We start from the raw sequence: 21,528 nt of genomic DNA, 5'->3' as shown, positions 1-21,528 counted from the left end.
CCAAAGAAAGGCAATGCCAAAGAATGCTCAAACTACCACACAATTGCACTCATCTCACACACTAGTAAAGTAATGCTCAAAATTCTCCAAGCCAGGCTTCAGCAATATGTGAACCGTGAACTTCCTGATGTTCAAGCTGGTTTTAGAAAAGGCAGAGGAACCAGAGATCAAATTGCCAACATCTGCTGGATCATGGAAAAAGCAAGAGAGTTCCAGAAAAACATCTATTTCTGCTTTATTGACTATGCCAAAGCCTTTGACTGTGTGGATCACAATAAACTGTGGAAAATTCTGAAAGAGATGGGAATACCAGACCACCTGATCTGCCTCTTGAGAAATTTGTATGCAGGTCAGGAAGCAGCAGTTAGAACTGGATATGGAACAACAGACTGGTTCCAAGTAGGAAAAGGAGTTCGTCAAGGCTGTATATTGTCACCCTGTTTATTTAACTTATATGCAGAGTACATCATGAGAAACCCTGGACTGGAAGAAGCACAAGCTGGAATCAAGATTGCAGGGAGAAATATCAATAACCTCAGATATGCAGATGACACCACCCTTATGGCAGAAAGTGAAGAGGAACTAAAAAGCCTCTTGATGAAGGTGAAAGTGGAGAGTGAAAAAGTTGGCTTAAAGCTCAACAACTAAGATCATGGCATCCGGTCCCATCACTTCATGGGAAATAGATGGGGAAACAGTGGAAACAGTGTCAGACTTTATTTTCTGGGCTCCAAAATCACTACAGATGGTGACTGCAGCCATGAAATTAAAAGACACTTACTCCTTGGAAGGAAAGTTATGACCAACCTAGATAGCATATTCAAAAGCAGAGACATTACTTTGCCAACAAAGGTCCATCTAGTGAAGGCTATGGTTTTTCCTGTGGTCGTGTATGGATGTGAGAGTTGGACTGTGAAGAAGGCTGAGCGCCGAAGAATTGATGCTTTTGAACTGTAGTGTTGGAGAAGACTCTTGAGAGTCCCTTGGACTGCAAGGAGATCCAACCAGTCCATTCTGAAGGAGATCAGCCCTGGGATTTCTTTGGAAGGAATGATGCTAAAGCTGAAACTCCAGTACTTTGGCCACCTCATGGGAAGAGTTGACTCATTGGAAAAGACTCTGATGCTGGGAGGGGTTGGGGCAAGAGGAGAAGGGGACGACAGAGGATGAGATGGCTGGATGGCATTACTGACTCAATGGACGTCTCAGTGAACTCTGTGAGTTGGTGATGGACAGGGAGGCCTGGCGTGCTTCGATTCATGGGGTCACAAAGAGTCGGACACGACTGAGCGACTGATCTGATCTGATAATAGTGATTTTTTTGTCTAACTTCCTCAATGAAAATAGGTACTTGCATAATAAAAATTAATGTAGTGAAAAAAAAGGCGGAGGGTGGTGTTTCCAGATTGACTTCTTGTTTTGCAGTGTTAATGGATGTGGTACCCTGCTACCTTTCATGGTCACCACAGACAGAATAAGGGGGATAAAACAACTCTAAGGCTTAGGAGACCAATTCCACTATGGACTTCTGATGAGGGTGGTTTTCATCTCCATCAGTGTGTAAAAACAAGCAAACAAATCCATTTTATTCTCATCATCACCTGCAAAGAATAGGCCACCACCTATACTTTTTTTTTCCACCTATACTTTTGTTTTGTTGCTTTTCCCTTCCACATTCCCAGCTAAGAATCACAGTGTACTGGAAAGCGCAAGTTCTATGTGCAAAAACAAATCATCATTTCCTGTTGTGGGAAGCAAGACAGAACAGGTCCTCTGAAAACAATCGGAATAGGGAACAAGAAATGGAGGATTTAGACTTAGAAAAGGAAGGCTCCAGTTCTGATGCCAATCAAGTCCTTTTCCTTCCTTTCCTTACAGATTGTCTGCCTCATAAGTACCCTACTCAGCTTGTTGAACACCTACTATGCCAGGCACTGTTCGCTGGTGGAAAGACGAATGAGTCTGTGCAAGTTTAAAGGGCTTTGCAGACAAGCTGGGAGGTGCCACACGCATATTAGGGATTCACTGGTCTGCCCTATAGGTGCCGAGGAAAACCATTACCCATCAGGGAAGAAATGAGATGCCACCCCACTCCTCACGGCCCCTGAAATATGGAGTTGCCTGAGTGGGAAGCCACTCAGCTGACTGCAAGCGGTGCCTGTGGTTCCAAGTATTGTGCTTGAGACTTCTTAGCTGGGGCCAGTGTTGGAGGCTGCTGTTTGTTTTCTGGTCTTCCCTATACCTCAAATGGTAAAGAATCTGCCTGCAACGCAGGAGGCCTGGGTTCAATCCCTGGGTCAGGAAGATCCTCTGGAGAAAGGCATGGCAATCTACAAGAGTGTTCTTGCCTGAAGAACCCCATGGACAGAGGAGCCTGGTGGGCTATAGTCCGTGGGATCGCAAAGAGTCGGACACGACTGAGCGACTAACACTAACACTACCACTACCCACAGCTGGCCTCTCACAGCTGGCGGTCCCCAGGACGGTCTCTGAACTGCAGATCCACGCTTAGAAGAAAGGCTGCCCACCTTTTTGAGGTGCCACTCAGCAACATCACCCATCACCACCTGACCTGGCGTATAATACCTGAGCTCTACTGAAGGCAGACCAGCCCAGACACCCGCTCCAAACTGAATGCAAATCCGCCCAGTCCTTGCCAAGGGAAGCAGTAATGGATTGATCTATTAACATAGATTATCATAAATATGCTTCTTGCTGAGGACCCAGACTGGGAAAATGCTAAGCTCAGCCACAAAGGAAGTCTTTAAAATTCAAATGGTGACTAACAACTAGGACAGAGAACTGGGAGCACTTGGTTGAAACTCAAAGGAGAGCAACTGGCTATGTGGACTCCCCTCTCGCTTCCCTCCTGGTGTTTCCCCATCAGGCAAGGCTGGACGGGACACTCACGCTCACACCGTTTTCCGTCCACGGCCAGGGCGTAGCCACTGTAGCACTGGCAGACGAAGGAGCCCAGCAGGTTCACGCAGAGCTGCTCACAGCCGTGGTCGTCCGCTGCACACAGGTCCTGGACTGGGGCAAAGCGGCATCATTAGAACTTGGCTCAGAAGGAGGTGACTCTTGGCACAGGGCCGTCAATGAGAGACTCTACAGCACTTGGCAAAATAACTCTTGAGTGAAAGCGATATAAGAAATTTTGGAACATTTTGGAAATTTTGGAAAACAGGAAAAAAATAGAAAAGAAAATTCAACTGTAATCTCCCCACCTGCAGTCCTACCATCCAGAGACTACCTCTGTTAATAGTTGGGTGAGTTTCTATGTATGTAAGGGCTTCCTAGGTGGTGTAGTGGTAAAGAATCTGGCTGCCAAGGCAGCAGATGCAAGAGACGGGGGTTCGATCCCTGGCTTGAGAAAATCCCCTGGAGTAGGAAATGGAGTAGGAACCACTCCAGTATTCTTCCCTGGAAAATCCCATGGCTAGAGGAGCCTGGCAGGCTATCGTCCATGGGGTCACAGAGAGACAGATGTGACTGAGCACACACAGCCACTTATGTATACATAAAAGCATATTTTTCAAAGTTGGAATTTTTCTTCTCTATTAAATGCATTAGAAAATTTAAAATTAACATCAATATGTATTTTTCTCATGTCAAGGAGAGTGATGGACGGTTCTTGAGGATTGAAGTTATCATGAGCAGGCCTTTGTGCTTGTCCGAATCAAGTACCATCCGTATTCTCTGAGAACCTAAAGGCTTTGTAATCAGTCTCACCAATGTACACACCTACGTACATAGTCTCAACAAGACCATTTGGCGCTGTCTTTGACATTTTGCAGAAGCTGGGAAAGAGCACGGTGAAAAGACCTGCTGCCCCACCAAAAACACGGCAGGTCCGGAAGAGCCCCTTATTTTCAAGTCTGTATTGGTCTCTTTGGACATACTTTCTCCCATTCCATTTCTCTATCAGAAGGATGTTTGAAAATCCTTTTTGTGTTCTATTTATGCACCCCAGTAATAAAGGAGGAAAATGGGAAGCCAGAAGAATTTAGGTAGAGATAACAAAGATAGGGGGCTTCCCTGGTAGCTCAGATGGTAAAACGTCTGCCTGCAATGCGGGAGACCTGGGTTCGATTCCTGGGTCGGGAAGATCCCCTGGAGAAGGAAATGGCAATCCACTCCAGCACTCTTGCCTGGAAAATCCCATGGACGGAGGAGCCTGATAGGCTACAGTCCATGGGGTCGCAAAGAGTCGGACACGACTGAGCAACAAAGATAGGGAGAAATCAATGTATGGTCTGAAGTGAAGTGAAGAGAAAATCATGCAGTCACATCTGACTCTTGGTGACCCCATAGGATTGTAGCCCACCAGGCTCTTCTATGGTGATTAACAACGCTATTCCAGTCAAATATTTATTATGTGCCCACAAAGTGCTGAGCTCTGGCTCTTTATTCCAATGCAGTGTAAGAATACACTCACAGTAGAGCATTTACTGCCATAGAACTAAGAATATATCAGAGGATGAAAAACTTAAAGGCATTTTTAATCCTTCATCGACTCAGTCTCCCCTTTGAAGAAATTGGCTGACGTTATGACAGTATTTCTCGGCAAGGATAACGACTTGGTTTCATAACTAGTTCTTTCAGTGACTTTACCATTAAAGTTCAAGAAAATCAGAGAGCATTAAAGCGATTGAATACATTAAAAAATTTTTCTTCCTCTGGTTAAAAGTTATCACTGTGACAGCTATGGTAAAAACTTAATTCACTAGAAAGTTTGATTTATCCCTGAATACAATGACTACACTTTAATGTAACCTCCTAGGTCTTTGAGTTTTATAGTTTATTACACTTTTTGATAAATGTAAAATATCAAATTGATAAAAAGATAAAAGCTGACATATTTAGCACCTCTATCAAATGCATTAATTTTTTTTTAAATGGAAGCTACATCATAACATCAAAAAACATTTAGGTCTAAAATTCCACAAAGAAGGATTCTGGTTTTAAAATGCTAAAAGAATTATTTTCACTCCTATATCAATGAAGTAGATGAAAAAATTATAGATGCAAATTCCTCTCTTTACCTATCTTATTTCTATCTTATATTTCCAATTGGGAACTCCAATTGATATTTCCCATGGATCCAGATATAGGGAAAATAACAATAATCGAAGAAACTTCAGCTCATGCAAAAATCATAGTAAATAATTGAAGAATGACAAAATTTACAGTTAGTTACAAGCCTAAGCCAGAGATATAAGAAAAATCGGAATCATCAGATACTTTTGATTTATTGAATCAACAAAGCACCTACTCTGTCCCAGGCACTAGGGATGTAGTGTGAACCAACAAAGGGGCTCCTGCCATCACGCAGCTTGTATTCTAAGGGTTAGGAAGGTGAGGTTCTAGGAAGAGCATTTCTGATAAAACCCAGAAGTGGAATTTATCCAAAGAAAACAAAAACACTAATTCAAAAAGATATATGCACCCCTGTGTTCATTGCAACATTATTTACAATAGCCAAGATATGGCAGCAACCTAAGTGCCCATCAACAGATGAATGGATAAAGATGTGCTACGTATAGTCAATGAAATGTTACTCGGCCATAGAAAAGAATGGAATTTTGCCATTTATAACAACATGGATGAACCCTGAGGGTATTAGGCTAAGTGAAATAAATCAGACAGAGAAAGACAAATACTGTATGATCTCATTCATATGTGGGATCTAGAAAACAAGTGAAGTAACATAACAAAACAGAAACAGATTCATGGATACAGAGAACAAACTGGTGGTTGCCAGAAGGTACAGGTTGGGGATATGGATCAGTGAAGGGGATTAAGAGGTACACATTTCCAGCTATAAAATAAATAAGTCACTGGGATGTAATGTACACATAGGGAATATAATAGGCAATATTGTAACAGCTTAGTATGGTGACAAATCGTAACTGGATTTATTGTGGTGATTGTTTCATAATATACACAGTGGAAATGTAAAACACTGAATTGCTATACTGCATACCTGAAACTAAACTACTGTGTGTGTATATGTGTGTATATATATATATAGGCTTCCCTTGTGGCTCAGCAATAAAGAATCTGCTTGCAATGAAGGAGACTGCCTGGATTGCAGGAGACACCAGTTCAATCCCTGGGTCAGGAAGATCCCTTGGAGAAGGAATTGGGAACCTATTCCAGTATTCTTGCCTGGGAAATCCCACGGACAGAGGAGCCTGGTGGACTACAATCCATGGGGTTGCAAGAGTCAGACGCAACTTAGTGACTAAACAACCACCACCACCATATATATATGTGTGAGTGTTTCTGACTGAAAGAACAGTGAATGCAAAAGGCGTTCATGTTCAGGCGTTCAAAAAGCCTCAAACTAGCCCCGTTTGAGGCTTGGCAGAGCCAGAGTAGCTATCAGATGCACCCTGCTGCTGCTGCTGCTGCTGCTAAGTCCCTTCAGAAGTGTCCGACTCTGTGCGACCCCAGAGACGGCAGCCCACCAGGCTCCCCCGTCCCTGGGATTCTCCAGGCAAGAACACTGGAGTGGGTTGCCAGATGCACCCTAAATAACTAAAATACAAAACAGAACATGCTAGAAATCCACAAGAGAGGTGCTGCCAATACAGTGGCAGTTCAGAACGGGGATGCATTACAGCCAGCCCAAGCTGGATCAATCAGAAGAGGCTGGCAGGCAAGCAAGAGACACGGAGAAAAGGAAGAGGATCCACCCGGAGCTGAGGAGACAGTAAAGGTGCAGAAGTGGAGGGAAAAGTGGACAGATAGGGGAGCTGACCCCCTGTTCTGGGAATTCCAAGGGAAGCAGCAGGAGGGGGTGTCGGAAGGACAGCTGACACGGGATGGCAGAGGGCCTGGGAGCAGGCTGCCTGGTCTCAACCCTGCTCATCGGGGGATCACTGAGGGTGAACATCTCAGAAAGGGAGATGGGCCATTTCCCTGACTTGCGCTGTGGAAGAGTAACTTTGGTGGCATCACAGTCTATTTTAGCTCTGGGAAATGGAAAGGATTTAGTGTACGGATAAATGAAAGCCACTTCTTTGGGAACAAAGTGGTAGTTTTCTGACTTCCATGCCAAAGTAGCTTTGGTTTGCGTGTGTGCGGATGGGAAAATCAACTTCTTGACATGAGGACCTTCCACTATCTGTCTGGCCACACCCACCGGCTGTCAGTGCATGTCTGTGCACCTCTGACTTTTCCCTCCTGGCGTGTGTGTGCGTGCATGTGTGCGTGCTCAGTCATTCAGTTGTGTCCGGCTCTTTGTGACCCCATGGACTGAAGCCCGCCAAGTTCCTCTGTCCATGGAATTTTCCAGGCAAGAATATTGGAGTGGGATGCTATTTCCTACTCCAGGGGATCTTCCCGACCCAGGGTTGGAACCCACGGCTCCTGCATCGGCAGGTGGCTTCTTCATCACTGAACCACCTGGGAAGCCCTTCCTGGCATGTATCACCATGTTAATTACAAAGGCATTTATGTACTGATGTATATACTGTGTCTCCCTTGCCAGTCTCCCTAATCAGGAGGGGAGCGTCCCTGCACAAACTCCTGATGATGGACAATGACACCCCAGTACACTGGAACAACCAACCCCCAAGTCCCAAGCCCATCTCTGAAGGTGGGGGTGGGAACTTCTCCACCTGGGTCCCGCTGCTCAGCCCCCACCGTTGCTTTGCCTCCTCTCTGTGTCCAGCAGGAACCCTGCCTAACAGTGGTTACCAAGGAGGGGTGAGAGTTTCATTTTTTTCTGTTATTTGTAATTACCTGTTTTTGAATTTTTTAACAAGAGTTTAAACCAAGAGCTTTTATAATAATGAAAAAAATCAGTGTTACAAAAGAACCTCTTTGAAAGAAGCATTTTAAAAGCAATGAACCCTGCCAGTGCAGAAGATAAAAGAGACCCAGGTTTGATCCCTGGGTCGGGAAGATCCCTGGAGAAGGAAATGGCAACCCACTCCAGTATTCTTGCCTGGAAAATCCCATGGACAGAGGAGCCTAATGGGGTATGGTTCACAGGGTCACAAAGAGTCAGACACGACTGAAGCAGCTTAGCACACAGACGTAGTAGCCTGAACTACATCTATCCCTCTGCACCCAGTTCCCATTCCCATTTGAAATAGGTTGAAAAATGTAGATTGTATGAAAGCAGTGAACCAAGATCTTGAAGCAATAATTATCTGTTTTTGAATTTTCTAACAAGAGTTTATACCAAGAGTTTCTATAATAATGAAAAAAAAAAAAATCAAGGGCCGCTTCACCTGACTTGTGCTCTGGAAGAGTAACTTTGGTGGCATCACAGTTTACTTTAGCTCTGCGAAATTGAAAGGATTTAGTGTTTGGGTAAATGAATAATGTGTCTCCCTTGCCAGGCTCCCTAATCAGGAGGGGAGCGTCCCTGCATGAACTCCTGATGGCTGGGCAATGACACCCCAGGACACTGGAACAACCAACCCCCAAGTCCCAAGCCTGTGGCCAATTCCCAATCCCAATTGAAATAGGTTGAAAAATGTGGATGAAAGCAGTGAACCAAGATCTTGAAGCAATAACCATTTTCCCCCCAAGATTTCCCCCCCACAGGGTAGGCAGAGAGGTCATGGAGGTGCTCCTTCCTTCCAGGACGGGACAGCCCTGAAGCCCTGCAGGGTCCCATCCGTCAGGGCAGCAGTGCACCCCCTCGATGGCCCACCAGAACTATCTAGGGGCCTTCGGAAAATACGCCCAGCTCACTGCCTTGAGTCAGGCAGCGGGGGCCAGGGTGCAGGCAGCAGTGTTCCTGAAACTCCCAGATAACCCCAGTGTGCAGCCAGGTTGAGAGTCATTGAAACTCCCAGGTAAAAAGTCCTCATATTCATCCAGGGAAAGACACAAGAGCCAGCCTTTGTCAACTGTCTCCAGGCTCAGATCCTTCTTTTAGACAAATCTCGATTTTTTTTTTCTTTTGCTGTCCTTGGACCTCTCTCCAAGTGTCTGAAAGACCCTGGACACTACGTGAGGGCGTAGAGTGTGGTAGGAACAGGAGGATCACGGCTTGCATTCCAGAAGAACATCCCACAAACAGCAGGCCTGCCAGCTGGCCTCGGGCCTTTCATACTGTTTTTAGAACGTTGGGGATTTATGGCCACTAGTGATCTGTACTGTCCCAAAGGAAACCATTGAGGGATTAATTTAATTAAACAAAGACAAAGGAATAAATACAGACTAGGTTCTGACAAAACAACTTTGTTGTTTTTCTGGCAGTGGTTGCTTTCATTGGAAACAAATACAGATGTTTTTGGATGATTCTTTATTCTTTAGAAAAACAGCACTTCTTTTTCTCACAGTCTGGATTTCAGTGAAAGATGATAAAACTGTGGTGGGGGGGGGGTGGTGTGGAGAGCACTAAATTCAGAGCTCCCATTACCCTTTCAAGCCTTCTCTACCCCATGACTCCCACTCATGACTACTGACTTCAATCTGAAGTCATCTACTCCAGGAAGCCTTCTCCAGGTTGGCGGGGCTTCAGGTTTTCTTCCTCTGGGCTCCTCGAGCTCTCTACACATGGCTCCACTAGAGCACTCATGCATTTATCCCTCAGTATTATCCCACAGTAGGCACTTTGAACTCACAAACCAAAACTTAGTCACAGTATTTATCCCACAGTATTAGAAGGACCTGATCACTAGTCTGACGGCCCCACGGGAAGGTGAGCTGGTGTGACTCAGTTTGATTCCCCAGTGTCCTAGCGCGTGGAGTTGGTGCCCCATAAGTGTTCATCTGCTGAAAGAACAGTGACAGAGTCCCAACCCCCCTGCCTCCCAAAGGGGATGTCCTAGAGTCCTACAATATCTCCTCCACTAGATATGGGGTCCTGGGTCCTGGGAAGATGAATGAGACGGGAACAAAACTCTTCCCAAGTCTCTGTACCTCTTTTCGTCCCCAGCAAGAGATATTCCTCTCCCAGCAGAGGACAGTGACATCAGGGAGCCAGTCTCCAGCTGCAGACACTGGAATCCTCACAACAGCTAAGGAACCAGCTGTCTTGCTGTCTCTCGCATACCTGGTACCTACCACACTGCCTGGCATATGACAGGGGCTCATCAAGTGCTTGGGAATGGGTGAATGGACCTGAAACACAGGGTTGTCAGGCATTCCTCACTCATCATTCTTACCCAGGCTGTAAGCTCTGAGGGGCACAGGGTAAGTCTTGGTGGTTCTCAGGGTACCCCTGATACCACATGCTTCACACAGCAGGTGCTTAGTGGACGTGTGTTGAACTGACTTGACAGTAAGTAGCCAGCCTGGGCACCCCACTCCAGTACTCTTGCCTGGAAAATCCCATGGACGGAGGAGCCTGGTAGGCTGCAGTCCATGGGGTCGCTAAGAGTCGGACACGACTGAGCGACTTCACTTTCACGCATTGGAGAAAGAAATGGCAACCCACTCCAGTGTTCTTGCCTGGAGAATCCCAGGGACGGGGGAGCCTGGTGGGCTGCCATCTCTGGGGTCGCACAGAGTCGGACACGACTGAAGCGACTTAGCAGCAGCAGCAGCGGCCAGCCTGGAGTACTTGGGGATGGAGGGCTCTTATCTGACCACTCCCTGTTAGAGATCAAGTTCACCATCATGGTTTTCCTTACCACAGTTACAATGTAACACTTGATTTGCAATTGATAATATAATGTCTACTTCCCCTGCCATTGGAAGCCAGTGCTTGTTCTGTTCAGCCCTCCAGCTCAACTTGCATGGTGTTTGGCATGTGGTCAGTTTTTAAAAATATATTTGAATGACTGAATTCAATCATTCATCAAATTGTTCAAACTGCTGGGAAAACAACAGTGAGCGAAACAATTGATCCCTTGATTTTAAAACAGTCAGTCGATCCCTCTCGCCATGGAGCTGATATTCGAGTGGAAAGCTGGCTCCTACTGATCCACATTGACGGACCATGCCCACCTCTTCCCAACTCTGCGTTCAGCAAGGCCAAGAGGGTAGCGTGAAATCAGCCATGGTGGCAGTACTGACACCACAGGGATTGGTGAACATTACAAATTGGGTATTTTCCCCCTGGAGATCTGGTTGCTAAACATTTACTGGCATACCATGGACAGCGGCCAGACATGACATGAACAGCTTAAACCATATATTACTTAGATCTTAGAAGTACTGTGGAACAAAAGCAGGACAGAGCAATAGGAATGTGGAAGGAAGGGAACTTCTGTTTCACACAGTGTGGTCAGAAGGCCATCTCAGAAAAGATTACTATATATCAGGACCTGAGGCAGGTAATATGAAAAAGCAAGGGTCAGGAGGACTGAATCTTGGAGGAGGAGATAAGGGGCAGTTATGTTTCTTCTTCTTTTTTAAAGAAATATTTATTTGACTGCACCAGATCTTTCGTTGTGACATGAGGGATCTAGTTCCCTCAACCAGGATCAAACCTGGGCCCCCTGCATTGGGAGTGCAGAGTCTTAGCCACTGGACCACCAGGAAGTCCCATGTTTCTTTACATAAGGTACAAGGGAGGCGATCAGATAGGATGAAAAGAATATTGCCTTTGGAGTCAGACCTGGCTTCAGAGAGGTGACCTGTATGACTTCGCATAAGTGATTTCTATGAGACTGAATTTTCATAGAGGTTAAATAATTAAGTAGAGAAAACATCTTATTGCAGGGTTAAATGAGATAATATAGATGATAAAGTATCTGAGAGATAGTAGGTACTCAGCAAATATGCTATGCTATGCTATGCTAAGTCACTTCAGTCGTGTCCGACTCTGTGTGACCCCATAGACGGTAGCCTACCAGGCTCCCCCGTCCCTGGGATTCTCCAGGCAAGAACACTGGAGTGGGTTGCCATTTCCTTCTCCAATGCATGAAAGTGAAAGGTGAAAGTGAAGTCGCCTAGTCATATCCGACTCTTAGCGACCCCATGGACGGCATCCTACCAGGCTCTTCCATCCATGGGATAAGCTTCCCTTATTCTTGTACTTGGTCGTGTCCAATTCTTTGCAGCTCCATGGACTGCAGCCCCTGGGCTACTCTGACCATGAGATTTCCCAGGCAAGAATACTGAAGTAGGTTGCCATTTCCTATGCTAGGGGATCTTCCCGATCCAGGGATTGAACCTGCATTTCTTGCGTCTCCTGCATTGGTGGGTGGCTTCTTTACCACTAGTGCCAAATGTCTTAGTAGAGCAGGCCTAGGTAAGCATGGAGAAGAGGTGACCCCAACCAGATTTTACCTACATCACTATTCTAACACAATATCACTTTATTGGGTGCCTATGAAACCCCCCACACGTGGACACTAGATTCATATCACTTTAAACAACATTAGTGTATCTGTGGCTAAGTTTTGGTTTGTGAGTTCTAGGCTGACTTCATCTGATACAGCAAAGTAGGCAATTTTGAATTTTACAGCAAAAGATCTCAACTCAAACAATGCCTTGCCAGAGGGCATGTGTTAGTACATGGCTGACAGTCAGCAAAATCTGCTTGCTCCTCTTCCTGGAGAGTTTTAGGAGGGATGTAAACCGCATCTGCTCGGTCTCCCCAATGAAATAAATCAGGGAGGATTTGATAACTAAGAGCCCCAGGGCTGTGCTCACATCCATCACTGGTGTTTCCCCTGAGGCTCACAGGCATTCTAGATTTAAGGGCCTTCTCCATGTGTGATCTTGAAAGCCTGGCACAGTGCCTCAGCCCGGAGAACTTGGAAAACTCTCATCTGGTTACCCTGGACAAGAAAGAAGCACGGGACAAAGACTGTGGCAGTTGCGGCTGACATCATCCTAGATGAAATAAAAGGGTTTTTACTGACTTTTCAGAATTGTATACAAGCCACATGGCATGCTATTGATACCAGTGACAGTCTAATTTCTCCTTTAGAGTTAAAGCAAAATGAACACCATTAAAGACATGCTCCACTTTCGTGGTAAAGAACCTGCCTGCAAATGCAGGAGATGTAAGAGACAAGGGTTGGATCTCTGGGTTGGGAAGATCCCCTGGAGGAGGGCATGGCAACCCACTGCAGTATTCTTGCCTGGAGAATCCCATGGACAGAGGAGCCTGGCAGTCTAGGTCTATGGGTCACACAGAGTCGGACACGAGTGAAGTGACTTAGTACACACACATGCTGCTATTGAGCCTGAGATGGAGAAATCAGAAATTATTTATCACAGGAAGAGAGAAGAGGAATGTATTATTAGAGCTGCTATTTCTCTCCGTTGGGAAACAATGGGATCTCTGCCTGCTCCAACCCAAAAGCTCACTTGGAGCTAAGGCTCCGCAAAAGCCTGAGAAACCCAAGCCTGCATTTTTAGGGACTACCCCCCTTCTTTCATTATGTCTTCTGAAAGCCTAACCGTATTTTGACAGCTGCAGTTTGAATTTAAAGACTTTCAGCAGTTAATGTGAGTCATCAGCTTTGTGCTTCCACGCTGGAAGAAACAAAAGCAAGCCAATGTCACCCACAAAAACAAACCTGTCCTTTCAGGCAAAGTCCAGCTGTGCCTTGCTCGCATCTCTCCTCCCCCAAAGCTTCATGCTTTTTCAATCAGTTATCCTATCCACGAACTGAGATTTTAGTTTCCGTTTGAGAGGGGAAAAAGAGGAGGAGCCCCAAAACAAAGCCTGAAAACATAAGTGTATCTGACCGAATAGGGTTGATCGAAATCAGAAATAAGCGTGAACAAATAAGGCCCTAGTCTTGTTGAGCGCTTTGCAATTTCTAAACGGCTGTCAATCACAGCATCCCGTTCTCATTATGAACTCCCTATGGAGCAGCCAACTCTCAGGGAGTGATCCAGCTTAAAATAGCTGGATCAGTGATTTTCAAACTCGAGTTTAAGATCAGAACTCCCAGGAGGGCTTGTTAAAACATCCTCCTGGGCCACACACCTAGAGTCCCTGATTCAGTAGGTGTGGAAATTTACATTTCTAACAAGCCCCTGCCCCCACAAAGCCGCCTGCTTGTGTGCACGTGCGCAGTCTGCTCCTTCTTGCACTTGGTCTGCACTCTGTGGGCTGCCCCAAAGCTGAGACCCTGACCTCCTCTTTCCGCACTCCCTTTCTCCCCCCAAAATTCCATGCATTTTTAGGGCCAATGACCACCCCAAGCATATCCAGCCAGGCATTTTCCTTGAACTCTAACCCCCATCTCCAGCTGCACCCAACCACTTGTGTGGGCTCTTGCCCAGACTCGCTCTTGCTTTCCCCAGCAAAACCAGGTTTCCTCTCTGATAACTGAAGTTATCAAACACCCCTCACCCACCATTCCCCATCTTAGGTCATAAACTCTTCCCCTGGGTGGGGATTATTGCTATGATCTAATTAATTCCACGGGCATAAGAAACATAAGCACTGAATTGATTGAACTGATTTGAATTGTAAACTGATTGCATCGTCCACCTTCTGCTCCGCACGTGCAGAGCACCAGGGAAGCCAAGATCTGAGTGTTCCTTGGATCTCCAACATATGAGAGACACACATTTCTCTCCCACACCCCACCAGAGTGTCTAGCCCATAGAGGGGAATGACTAAGTACTGAATGAATAAATGAACGAGTGAGGGGATAGGTAGATGGTATTTCTGCACCCATTCTCTACCTAAATCTAATACTATATTATGTATTACTGCCAAGGTCAATGTACTAACACGTGGTTTTCCCTCTGACACCCTGTATTCAGCCCCTCTATCCACCAAAGACCGCAGCTGGAAGTCAGCTTGAGAAATCAAATCACCCCATAATTTGTTCCAGCTTAAATTCCTTTTCTCATCCCCCACTAATGCTCCAAACATGCTCTTCGAAACAAACAGTCTGTTCTACTTAGCATCCTCCAAAGACCACAAGCCCTGCAGTTCTCTCCTCTTCTTTGACTTGCTAGAAAAACCCTTCATCCCCAACCCCTGATTGTTCCATGACTCTCTGATCTCTTCTCTTGCAGCCTTCTGTCTCAGTACCACTTACCTTCCAAAACCACGTTGTTCTGTGTGAATGTTTGTGTCTATATAAACTATACCATAAACTACACATATTTAATGTATACAATCTGATAAATTTGACATAGCAACATATCACCATAATCAAGATAACATACCCATCACCTCCAGATCCCCAGTTTCCTAGTTGCCATTGGTAACCCCTCCACCTGCCCCATCCCTCCCCCTGGTCCCAGGCAGCCACTCATCTGCTGATCTGTATCACACAGATTAGTTACCATTTTCTAAAATCTCATATAAATGGAATCCTACAATATGTACTCTTTTTCTGGTCTTGTTTCTTTCATTCAACAGGGCTATTTTGACATTCATCCAGCCTGCTCCATGTGTCAGTGTGCTGTGCTCATTCGCTCAGTCGTGTCTGACTCTTTGTGGCGACCCCATGGACTGTAGCCTGCCAGGTTCCTCTGTCCATGGAATTTTCCAGGCAAGAATCCTGGAGTGGGTTGCCATTTCCTTCTCCAACATGTGTCAGTAGTCCATTCTTTCCATTGCCCAGTAGTATTACATTGTATACATATCTCACAATTCTTTATCAGTTCACCTGTCGATGATTTGAGTTGTTTTGATTTGATTTGAGTTTCCAGTTTTAGCTTATTACAAGTAGACATTTGTGCTCAAATCTTGGTTTGAACATAAACTTTACTTTCTTTTGAGTAAATACCTAAGAGTGGAATGGTTCGATATCATGGTAAGTACATATTTAATTTTGTAAGAAACTTCTAATCTGTTTTCCAAAGTGGTTGAACCATTTTATCTTCCTACCAGGAAAAATGATGATTCTGTTTCCAACTTTGCCATTACTTGACATGGTCAATACTTTAAAATGTATTCAATCTAGTGGAAGTAGAGTGGGGCCATCTTGTTTTGGCTTTAATTTGTATTTTCCTAGTGACTAATAAGTTTGAGCATCTCTTCTTTATATATCTTCTTTGGTTTAGTGTCTATTCAAATCTTTTGCCCATTTTGACTGGGCTGTTTATTTTCCTATTATAGAGTTATAAGAATTCTTTATAAATTCTAAGATCCTTTGTTGGATATATTTAATTTCAGTCTGTGATTTGCCTTTTCAGTTTAGTAGCAGTTTATTTTGCAGAGCAAATATTTTAATTTTGATGATGTTCAATTTACTGAGTTTCTCTTTTGTGTTCTGTGCCCTATTTAAAAAATCCTTGCCAAACCCAGGGTCATCAATTTTTCCCCTACATTTTAATATAGACATTTATATGTTCTCCTTTATATTAACATTTAAAATCAGTTTTAAATAAATTTTTGTATATGGTATGAGGTAAGGGTCAAGGTCCATTTTTTTACAGATGGCAATCCAATTGATGTAACACCATGAGTTGATGACATTATTCTTTACCAATGAATTTCCTTGGCAACTGTCAAAAGTCATTCCACCATAAATGTGTGGGTCTATATCTGGACTGTATTCTGTGCCAGTGATGTCCACTTGTACACGCCTACCACACTGCTCTGATTACAACTGCTTTATAGTCAGTCTTAAGATAATTGGATCCCTCCAACTTTATTTTTCTCAAAGTTTTACTTGATTCTCATTATTTGCAGATTCCACACTTGCCAATTTACCTACTTTATAACATGTACTGGGAACCCAGAATCGATACTTGAGCATTTTCGTGGTCCTTCATGGATCTGTGCAGAGTGGTGAAACTGTTGAGCCGCTGCACTTGCCTAGTGAAAGTCAAACAAACAGTGCTCTGCCTTCTCTGCCGGGAGCCGGCATATTGCATACTGAGTGCATATTGCATATTGAGTGCAGCACTTTCCACAGCATCATCTTTCAGGATCTGGAATAGCTCAACTGGAATTCTATCACTGCCGGGAGCCAGCGTGTGGAGCTCCACCCATGACAAAGGTCATGAGGAAGGAGGCTCGGCATACGCAAAGGCGGGATCGAGCCTCAGGAGTCCCCCTGGAAATTCTTGAGCATTTACACCCAAAACCAGAGTCTGCCTACTTTCTGCTTTGTGCCTTCACCTACACCTCTGACTTTACGGGGGGCTGTCCCCCACTACCTCTCTCTGAAAAAAGCGTTAGCTTACAGCTCCAGTTAATAATTCCTGGGTGTGACAGTGTTTCGACCTACAAACTCCTTTGGAAGTCCTCTAGCCTGCCTGAATAGGTTTTTTCCGGCCACATGTGATTGCTCAGAGCCTCCCAACTGTGAGAGGCATGAAATGTTCTAAACTGTCTAAATACAGATTCCTTTGAGCAGTTAAAAGATTGATTAGAAATTGTATTGGTGAAGGGATTTTCACTTGTCAGGCCAATGTTTGCTGCTAAATTTCCATATCCCTTACCTGCTGTGTCCCTGGCAGCGTATTGATTAATATAATTGGTGTAAGTAGTAGCTTTAATGTTTGTAACCTGGGACCCTTGAGTTAATTCTTTTTCTTGTTATAGCCCACCACACCTTTGCTCTGTAGGAATGCAACTTTATCTAATGCTTTTGGAGGGTGGCGCTTGACTTATCACCTTTAGAGAAAAATAAGTTTTCTGAAGAAAGGGTCTTAAAATGTTAACAGGCCTCCGGGCCAGAAGATGATGCAAATCACCTAAGCTTTTGCATATGATAAGTTTGCAGGAAGAAAGCCTGGCTTGCTGCATGACTCTACCCCTTCCCCCATTATCCTCTATGCATAACTTAAGGTGTAAAAACTACTTTGGAAAATAAAGTGTGGGCCTTGTTCACCGAAACTTGGTCTCACCATGTCGTTCTTTCTCTTACCTTCTGGCTGAATTATTCAGCCTCTTTTCTCCACTGAATTTCCTCACTGAGCTATCCTTATTTCAGCCTCTTTTCTCCACTGAATTTCCTCACTGAGCTATCCTTATTCCATCACTCGTTATATCCTTAATTAACGTTTAATTAAGCAGTTGTTTCCTGATCCTCGCCGACGCCGTCCCCGCCTCGAATTCCCTGGATCCACCGGGGCTGGACCCCGGCACTTCTCGTTTCGGCACTCATGTATAAGCAAATATCTTTTTTGTGCTCTCTTTAAAGCCATAATTTTAGAATTTTTGTGCTGTCTGTTGGTGACTTCACTGTTACAACGGCCCCTACGAGTAGTGTTGAAGCGCTGTCTGGTGTCCCTAAGGCAAGAAGGCCACGATGTGCCCCAGGGAGGAAAGATGTGAGATGAGCTTCGTTCAGGCGTGAGTGATAGTGCTGTCGGCTGTAAGTTCAATGTTAATAAATCAACAACATACACTCGATCGAAGTTGTGTTGTGAAGTCACTCAGTTGTGTCCGACTCTCTGTGACCCCATGGACTGTAGCCCACCAGGCTCCTCCATCCATGGAATTTTCTAGGCAAGAGTACTGGAGTGGGTTGTCATTTCCTTCTCCAAGGGATCTTCCCAACCCAGGGATCCAAACCGGGTCTCCCGCATTGCAGGCAGATGCTTTACTGTCTGAGCCACCAGGGAATCGCTAAGGTGTCTTTAAACAGAAACACCCCTAAATAAAGGTTCTGTATTGATTTGTGAAATATTGTGGCCAGAGGCTTGCAGGAAGCTAACCCTATATTTCCCCTAGGAACCATAATCCAGTACCCACTAGTTCAGTGTTTACAGAGACTTACAAACCATAACTATTGTGAGTAATAAGAATTGATTGTATTTGACTATTCAATTGTTTTTTTTTTAATTTTCATCTATATTTTAGAATCAGGTCATCAGTTTCTCCTCAAAAATGTCTGCTAGGATTTTGATAGGGATTGCTTTGAATCTTGGAGAAGGCAATGGCACCCCACTCCAGTACTGTTGCCTGGAAGGTCCCATGGATGGAGGAGCCTGGTGGGCTGCAGTCCATGGGGTCGCTGGGAGTCGGACACGACTGAGCGACTTCACTTTCACTTTCCACTTTCATGCATTGGAGAAGGAAATGGCAGCCCACTCCAGTGTTCTTGCCTGGAGAATCCCATGGACAGAGAAGCCTGGTAGGCTGCAGTCCATGGGGTCGCACAGAGTCGGACACGACTGAAGCGACTTAGCAGCAGTAGCAGCAGCAGCTTTGAATCTATAGATCATTTTAGAAAGGATTGACATCTAAGCAACAGTTAAGTCTTCTATTTGATGATTTGCTGATCTTTCCATTTCTTCAAGTCTTCTTTAATTACTGCAGACATCATTTGTATTTGTCAACATATAGATCATGTCATGTTTTGCTAATTTATCTCTAATTTCTATATTTCTTATACTAGTGTAAAACTTTTTAAATGTCTATTTCAGATTTTTGTTGTAGTATATAATGATGAGAGAAGAGCATTGAAACATGTATATTATCATATGTGAAACAGATTGACAGTCCAGGTTCGATGCATGAGACAGGGTGCTCAGGGCTGCTGCACTGGGATTACCCTGAGGGATGGGATGCAGAGGGAGGTGGGAGGGGGCCTCAGGATGGGGAACACATGTACACCCATGGCTGATTCATGTCAGTGTATGGCAAAAACCACTACAATATTGTAAAGTAATTAGCCTCCAATTAAAATAAATAAATAAAATACAATCAAATAATTTTGTATATTGACTTTTTATCTTGCAACCTTGCTGAATTCATTAATAAATTTCAGAGATTTTTTTTGAAGATTCTATTAGCTTTTCTACATATGCAGTCAAACAGTCTGTAAGAACAGTTTTACTTTTTCCTTTCCAATCTGTATTAATTTCTAATTTATTTTTATTTCATTATTATATCAGTTAAAACATCCAGTCCAACTTTGAATGGAAGGATAGCAATGGACATACTTTTTTGTTCTTTATCTTAAAAGGAAAGCACTTAGTCTTTTACTCTTGGGTATGATGTTAACTCTTGTTGTTGTTCAGTCACTCAGTTATGTCTGACTCTTTGTGACCACATGGACTGTAGCACACCAGGCTTCCCTGTCCTTCACTATCTCCTGGAGTTTGTTCAAACTCATGTCCACTGAGTTGATGATACCATCCAACCATCTCATCCTCTGTTGCCCCCTTCTCCTCCTGACCTCAATCTTTTCCAGCATCAAGATATTTTCCAAGATGTTAACTCTAGGTCTTTTCATATATGCTCTTTATCAGGTCAAGGAATTTCCCTTTTATTTCTAGTTTATTGAGAGTTTTTTTTATCATGAATGAACATTGGGTATTGGTCAATGCTTTTTGGACATCTATTGAAATGATCTTATGACTTTACATTTTTTTAGGCTATTAATATGGTAAATTAAATTATATTAATTTTATTGAGGTATAATCAATATTGTGTAAGTATAGTCAATATGTACAAGTATACAATTTTTAAAGTTATAAAATATTGGTTATATTCTCTGTGTTGTGCAATATATCCTTGCAGTTTATTTTAGACACAATAGTTTGTATCCCTTAATCCCCTATCTCTATTTATCCTTCCCCTCCCCCTCACCCCATGGGTAACCACCAATTTGTTTTTATACCTGTCAGTCTGTTTCTTTTCTTATTATAGTCACTAGTTTGTTGCATATTTTTAGATTCCACATATCAGTGATATCATCCAGTATTTGTCTTTCTCTGTCTGGCTTATTTCACTTAACATAAAAGCCTCCAGGTCCATTCATGTTGCTGCAAATGATAAGATTTCATCCTTTTTATGGCTGAGAAGTATTCCATTGTATATGTATGCCACATTTTCTTTATTCATTCATCTGCTGATGGACACTTAGGTTGCCTCCATACCTTGGCAACTGTAAATAATGCTGCTATGAAAAACAGAGTGCATATATCTTTTTGAATTAGTATTTTTGTTTCTTTCAAATATATACCCAGGAGTGGAATTGCTGGATCATATATAGTTCTGTTTTTAGTTTTGTGAGAACCCTCTATACTGTTTTCCACAGTGGCTACACGAACAGGATTCCTTTTCCCCCACATCCTCACCAGCGTTTATTATTTGTGGGGTTTTTTTCTTTTTCTTTTTTGATCATAGACATTCTGACAGATATGAGGTGATATCTCAATGTGAATTTGACTTACATTTCCCTGATGATTAGCAATGTTCGGCATCTTTTCATGTGCCTGTATGCCATCTGCCTGTCTTCTTTGGAAAAATGGCTATTCAGGTCTGCCCTTTTTTTTTTTTTTTTTTCAGTTCAGTTGTTTGTTTTGATGTTGAGTTGCATGACCTGTTTATGTATTTTAGATGGTAACCCCTTATCAGTCATATCATTTGCAAATATTTACTCCCATTCTGAAGGTTGTCTTTTTGTTTTGTCTTTTCTTTAACTGTACAAAACTTTTAAGTTTAATTAGATCCCATTTGTTTATTTTTGCTTTTATATTCTTTACTTTAGGAGACAGATCAAAAAAAAAAAATTTGCTATGATTTATGTTCTGTCTATGTTTTCCTCTAGGAGTGGTTTTGTGGTTCTGATATAACATTTAGGTCTTTAATCCATTTTGCATTTATTTTTGTATGCTGTATTAGAGAATGCTTTAATTTCATTCTTTTACATGTAGATTACATGTAGATGTCCAGTTTTCCTAGCACTACTTAGAAGAGACTCTTTTTTCTCCACTGTATAT

At 43.5% G+C, this 21,528-nt stretch overlaps 1 protein-coding gene across 3 annotated transcripts in view; it reads right to left on the bottom strand.

The window, feature by feature from the left end:
- Window positions 1-21,528, bottom strand: part of MATN2 (matrilin 2) — a 173,147-nt gene that overhangs the window by 76,541 nt on the left and 75,078 nt on the right. For all 3 annotated transcript variants that reach the window (XM_070383017.1, XM_070383018.1, XM_070383016.1), the window contains exon 5: window positions 2,911-3,033. In XM_070383017.1, coding sequence (XP_070239118.1) covers window positions 2,911-3,033 — 123 coding nt within the window. The remainder of the gene's footprint in view (window positions 1-2,910; window positions 3,034-21,528) is intronic.

This window comes from Bos mutus, chromosome 14 (assembly GCF_027580195.1).
Source record: "Bos mutus isolate GX-2022 chromosome 14, NWIPB_WYAK_1.1, whole genome shotgun sequence".
NCBI classification, from domain to species: Eukaryota; Metazoa; Chordata; class Mammalia; order Artiodactyla; family Bovidae; genus Bos; species Bos mutus.
Note: the sequence above shows the minus strand (reverse complement) of the source record. Positions and strands in the feature narration are given on the sequence as shown.